Genomic DNA, 6000 nt, shown 5'->3' on the forward strand with positions numbered 1-6000 from the left:
TTTGGCATTTAAAAACATGCATATTGAATTCATATTAAAATTCTTGTATCTGCACTGAATATCCGACCATTACACCATTCTTGGCCCATACTTGCAATGAAAGCAGCCATGTTAGCTTGTCAAACTGCAAATATAACTGGACTTCCACCCCACTCCACCCTAAAGACCTCTACATACAATCTCCCTCAGTAGAAGTATACCTACCACCAATGAGGGAAAGATTTAATGTCTCATAGAACACAAGATACTAGACCTCACATGGTGCAAATCTGAAATAAAAAACCCTAAAAATTCTACATCACAAGACAGAGTTTCTGTGGAGAGAACAGGTATTTAATCTTTCAGGAACAGAGATTTGGAAACGTTTACTTTAGTGATGTTAACATTAATGTTCATGGAATGGGCAGAGAAGTTATTGAACATTTCAAGAATTTTTTTGTTCTTTACGGAGTGATAAGTTGACATAGGCAATTTCCATTATAAGTAAGGACACAGGAAACTATAATGGAAATATAAAAGTAAGAGCACTAAAAGTGTACCACTGGATCTTAAGTACATTTCATATTTCAATCCAGTTACCCATGGTGTCTCATTCTACAACTAAAGATGATAAAAGAAAAATACTGCAGATGTAACCCCTCCACTCTGGAAATATACTGTTCAGAAAATTCACTTGTCCAGAATTTGTTTCAGCAGATCCTAGCAACTCCTGGCATTTTTTTAGTAAATTATCTTGAAGATATAAATTACAATATTTTGAACTTTTTTAACTACTATATGTTTCATCAAAGTGCAGTGTGTCAGGTAAATGTTTATATCTACACTGTTTTCGGATTCACATTCTCGAGCTGCAGAATTCTACCCTAATTGATTATCTAGTAGGTTGCAAAATCCATAAATGTCACGGTCCCAAGCATTCTGGAGAGTTTACAGGGTTATTGTAGCTTCAAGAAGGAGCATCTGTGAAAACATACGTAGGCTGGGATTAAATAGTCAAAATAGTCATTGCTCAAGATCTACCAGTCAAGTGACGTGCAAACAAAGTGAGAGTAATGTGAGAGAGAATGTTCCCACGCAGCAAGTTCTGAGGGTACGGAAATGTGATGGAGACCAGTTTGATTGACGCATTTAAGGGGAGGGGGGGTCATTGGATTTTCTTTTGGATAATAACAGCGTGCAGGGATATGTGGAAAGGACAGGAGGTTGGCACAAGACCTCATGGAGCCAGTGCAGGCACAATGGGCCGAATGGCCTCCTTCTGCAGAACCGTGATACCTGATGATTCGAGCTGAGATCCTAAAGCTCTGCAGCCTGTCAGCTGAACAAGATGAACTGAACTCAGCCAACAGACTTCCCTGGGTTTGTCTTCCATTGAGCATCCACATTCCCCTGGGTGGGAGAAGACCTGTCACAGGGAGTGAGGCCAACATGACCAACATTAACCCATAGCTTTTTTTAAAAAAAATAAGTCGAACACTGGTCATCGCCACATAAAATTATTGAAAGATGTCAACTTTGGTGCAGTTAGGGCTGACAATTTAAATATGGATTGTGTTCTAAAGTCTCGGCTTTCTAATATTAAAGATTAAAAGGATGGAGAGACATCAAACCTTTGACCTTCTTCCCGGGGACGGGGTTGACGCTGCAGCTGCCGAGCCCGCCCCAGGCCCCCGCCCCCGCCCCTCATATCAACTCGAGCCCGGGGATTCACTCCGGCTCCCGCTCTGTCTAGGCCTCGCCACCCCATCCCCGGACACGGCCTCCACCTGACTTCCTCCCCCACCCTCTTACCTTCTGCCTGCTCTCCGTGTCCAACTGGATCGCGGCTCTCGCCAACTTCATGGCGTTTTGCAGAGCGTTCGCCCCCGACTCTGTCAACGCCATGTCGCCGCCGGCCGGAACCTTTGGTGCGGGGTGTTGGGAACTACCCGGAGGTTGACGTCTGACGGGACGGCTGGGAGCCCGGACACCTAAGCCCGCGGCACGCTGCGGGGCATAGGCTGCGTGGAGCATTCAGCGCTGCCCTCTGGTGACAGATATAAGAACTGCGTCTGATCGCCAGAGGCCAAGGTGGTAAAAACAATGACTGCAGATGCTGGAAACCAGATTCTGGATCAGTGGTGCTGGAAGAGCCCAGCAATTCAGGCAGCATCTGAGGAGCTTCGAAATCAACGTTTCTGTCTTTATCAGGAATAAAGGCAGAGAGCCTGAAGCGTGGAGAGATAAGCTAGAGGAGGGTGGGGGTGGGGATAGAGTAGAATAGAGTACAATGGGTGAGTGAGGGAGGAGATGAAGGTGATAGGTCAGGGAGGAGAGGGTGGAGTGGATAGGTGGAAAAGGAGCTAGGCAGATCGGACAAGTCCGGACAAGTCAAGGGGACAGTTTTGCTGGAGGTTAGAAACTAGGATGAGGTGGGGGAAGGGGAAATGAGGAAGCTGTTGAAGTCCACATTGATGCCCTGGAGTTGAAGTGTTCCGAGGCGGAAGATGAGGCGTTCTTCCTCCAGGCGTCTGGTGGTGAGGGAGCGGCGGTGAAGGAGGCCCAGGGCCTCCATGTCCTCGGCAGAGTGGGAGGGGGAGTTGAAATGTTGAGCCACGGGGCGGTTTGGTTGATTGGTGCAGATGCCAGCACATAGCTTCCAACCAAGTCTCTGATTCTCAGCTTTCCAAAGTGTGCAGTACAAACATTGACCATATGTTTGGAAGCAGGAGTGCTGGAGATGTGTGGCACATCTTATTGACAATCCTTTTGTACCATTGAGCAGTTTTCACTTGTTAAACTAATCTACATACAATCCTAAAAATGGGAACAGAGTAGGCTGTTTGGCCCCTCGAGCCTATGCTGCCAGCATCATGGCTAATTCAGCACTCCTCACATCCATTTTCCTGCCATTTCCCCATAACATTCCATTTCCCCACTCATCAAGAATCAAACTGTCTCAAACAAAAGCAAATTATTGCCAATGCTGGAATTTTGAATCACAGAAAAGTTTGGAGAAAATTGGCAAGTCCCGCAACATTTTTTGGAGGAAGAAACAGAGTTAAAGTTTCGAGTCCAGTATGACTCCTGTTCAAGAAATATTTCCAGCACTTACCGGTTTTATTTCAAATGTCCACCATGTGTAGTACTTTGCTTTTATTTTGAGCTAACCATATTTGACCATTCAACCCCAAATAATCACCTGAAGCGAAAAGATGATTACAGTGAAGAGAAGGGAGTTGGGACTAACTTAATTTCTCTTCTAGAGAATGGCAGGATCATGATGCGTTGGATGACATCTTTATGTTCTGTAGCCATTCTAAGATGAACATTCCAAACACATTTCTCCCATTGTTGCTTCTCCCACATTTTGAGCCCCAAACACGAAGACACTGTGTTTTCCAGTTTCCATTTCTGATAAAAGTTCAAACTGAAAGATGAGGCTGCTTGATTGTTATCAATTGATGTTTTTTTTTGTTATTTTTGGCATTTTAGACCTCTTGATTGAGATATCCAGCATTTTTAGATTTTCCTTCTCATTACTTATCACTTGACTTATCAACTTTGTTTTTTGTCACAAGCAGAGTAAGCCAAAGTTAGTTGCTGCTTTCATGAGCAATTTGCTTAATACTTTAGTATTCTGTTTAATTCATGGAAGGCCTAAATGAATAACTTGTTCAAATGCAATTGATGTGCAGGAAAAGTACCCTTTATTTATTTTCATGTTTCACTGTTTTAATATTTATTGTTTAACATATTCTATTCCTCTTCAGCAGATTGCTCAGACCCATCATGATCAGTATCCCAATATGGAAAGCAGAATTCCTTTAATTTCTGTCAGCGTGGATGTCAAGGCACTTTAAGTTCTTGACTGAATTGCTCATGGTTGGCCTGGACGCATTGGACCGAAGGGTCTCTATGACTATGTTGTAAAATTCAAATGCATGGCCCCTGCACAGTAAATATGCATGAATTCGTAAAGACATCCTTCTCCTTTTCCAGTCTTGGATCTTGTAACTCCACTTCCTCTCTCCCCCCCACCTCCCAGTACAAATGTGAAACCAATGAACACTCTCTACTGTAAGATTTTAACACTGTTAATTTGGGCATTTGAATTAACATTTTAGGATTCTGTCTTTGCGACATTTTCAAAGAATTTGCATTTCTGCTAGTAAATTGGTTAATAGCCAGCTGCTTAACTGGTCTTACTGGTTTAAACGGTCTTAAAGGTGCCAAAGTGTCTGGATTTAAGCAATTATGAAACAAAAGCATAAACTGCTGGCGACACTCAGCAGGGCTGGCAGCATCTGTGGGAAGGTAGCAGATTTATGTTTCAAGTCCAGTGATGGTTCATCAGAACTGGACACGAAATGTTCATGCTAAAAGGAGAAAAGGCCACACCGGGAATTGTGCACATTCTTATAGCAATAGTCAGGATGTGGGGAAGAAAATAAACAGGAGGTAGAAAAACCATGCAAGAAAGGCACAAATATTATAATCACAACATCTTTAATATGCCGGTGAACTGGGAAAAATCAGGTTTGGAGCAGATCTCAAGGAAAGAAATTCATGAACTGTCTATGAGATGGGTTTTTGAGCAGCTTGTGATAGACCCCAATAGGGAACAGTAATTCTGGATTTAGTAATGTGTAATGAGGCAGACATGATTAGGGTGCTGAAGGTGAAGGAACCTCAAGGGACCAATGACCATAATGTGATAGAATTCACTCTATAGTTTGAGAGGGAGAGGATTGAATCAGATACATTTCTGTTTTTGTTTCAGATTTCCACCCTCCGCATTTCTTTGTTTTATTTATACTATTGTATCTGTTTTAATTTTATTCAGTTTATTTGTCAGCTTTAAGTAAATAGTTAAGAAGTTTGAATTTAGTAGCCTCAGTTGAGTATGACAGCTGTCTTTAAACATTGTGTATTTAGAGTAGGATTTTGTTTGTCAAACTGACTTGGTTAATTATCAAAATCTGTAGAACAAAATGTTTATATTTTCAAATGATATCCTGATAGTATGCTCTAAATTTATTTAGTATTCCTGGGGACATTAGGGAAATGTTTGTGATAGTTAGCATTATTGATAACATTGTTTGTACAACTTTTCTGTATATAAAACAATGGATCATTTGTTAACTTAAATGTTATATCTTAATGAATATGTGATAGACCTTCACGTAGCCTACTTGACTTTTGTTAGAAAGGTGGCGTCTCATTTTAAACTGCAGAAAAAGTTAGTTTGAACAATTTCTTAATAAAGAATGAACAAACCTCAGAACTGGCAATAAGATTAGCAAACACAGTTTATATTTACAGTATTTCACCAGTTTCTATTGTGCAATGCTTCTGGGACACAGTCCAATGTAACATCACTTCAGAGACATTCTGTTCTGTTAATGAATGAGAAAACATAAATGTTGAAGGTTAAAAAAGAAACCTTTGTATTGTCCACACTGCTTATTTGTTTAGTATTCTTAAAATTCACCCAGTACATCTGTGGCTGATTTTATCTTACAGAAGTACAGCCTAGTGAATCAACAGCACAGGGGCGTGATACTTCATTATGGAAGGCGTTGAAGGTGCTTTTCAGATGCAGATCAGCCTTTTCCATTGTGGATAATAATTGGCTGACAGTGGGACAGCAGCAGGAATGTAGCACCTAAGGCTTCACTTGGACAACTCATTGACATACGAATCTACAATAAGCACACACATTGGCCACCTGAAATACGCCAGGTACTACTGCAGAAAAATAGCTGGAATGTTCTCTTGAAGGCGCTGCCAGAGGCTAATCCAGAAAATGGTTTGAATCATCTTTCAGCAGGAATGCTTTTGCTTGTACCACAAATGTACCCACTGCCCGATACCAGCTTTCAAATTCTCTTCTTAATGATAAATTTTGGTTTGACTGTTGTGAGAAACAGCCTCCTTGCACAGATTGAGACCTCACCGAAATTGTACTGAACGTTTAGAAGGCCAAATCTGCAGTATTTCACCCATAAGCATGGACCA

General features: G+C 41.6%; 1 protein-coding gene across 11 annotated transcripts in view; it reads right to left on the reverse strand.

Annotated features, from left to right (window-relative positions):
• The window catches only part of vps9d1 (VPS9 domain containing 1), a 74626-nt gene extending 72504 nt beyond the window's left edge, over positions 1-2122 (reverse strand). For 5 of the 11 annotated variants that reach the window (XR_015759920.1, XR_015759922.1, XR_015759921.1 and 2 more), the window contains exon 1: positions 1792-2122. Coding sequence is in view for 4 of the 11 variants with exons in the window: in XM_043706681.2 (XP_043562616.2) it covers positions 1792-2013 (222 nt within the window). In the remaining 7 variants the exon portion in view is untranslated. The remainder of the gene's footprint in view (positions 1-1791) is intronic. The other 6 variants (XR_015759925.1, XM_087995762.1, XR_015759926.1 and 3 more) reach the window with 5 other exon arrangements.
• Between the last annotated feature and the right edge of the window lie 3878 nt (positions 2123-6000).

This window comes from Chiloscyllium plagiosum, unplaced genomic scaffold, assembly GCF_037043375.1.
Source record: "Chiloscyllium plagiosum isolate Xiang-an unplaced genomic scaffold, Cpla_swu_hap1 HiC_scaffold_17, whole genome shotgun sequence".
Taxonomy (NCBI): Eukaryota; Metazoa; Chordata; class Chondrichthyes; order Orectolobiformes; family Hemiscylliidae; genus Chiloscyllium; species Chiloscyllium plagiosum.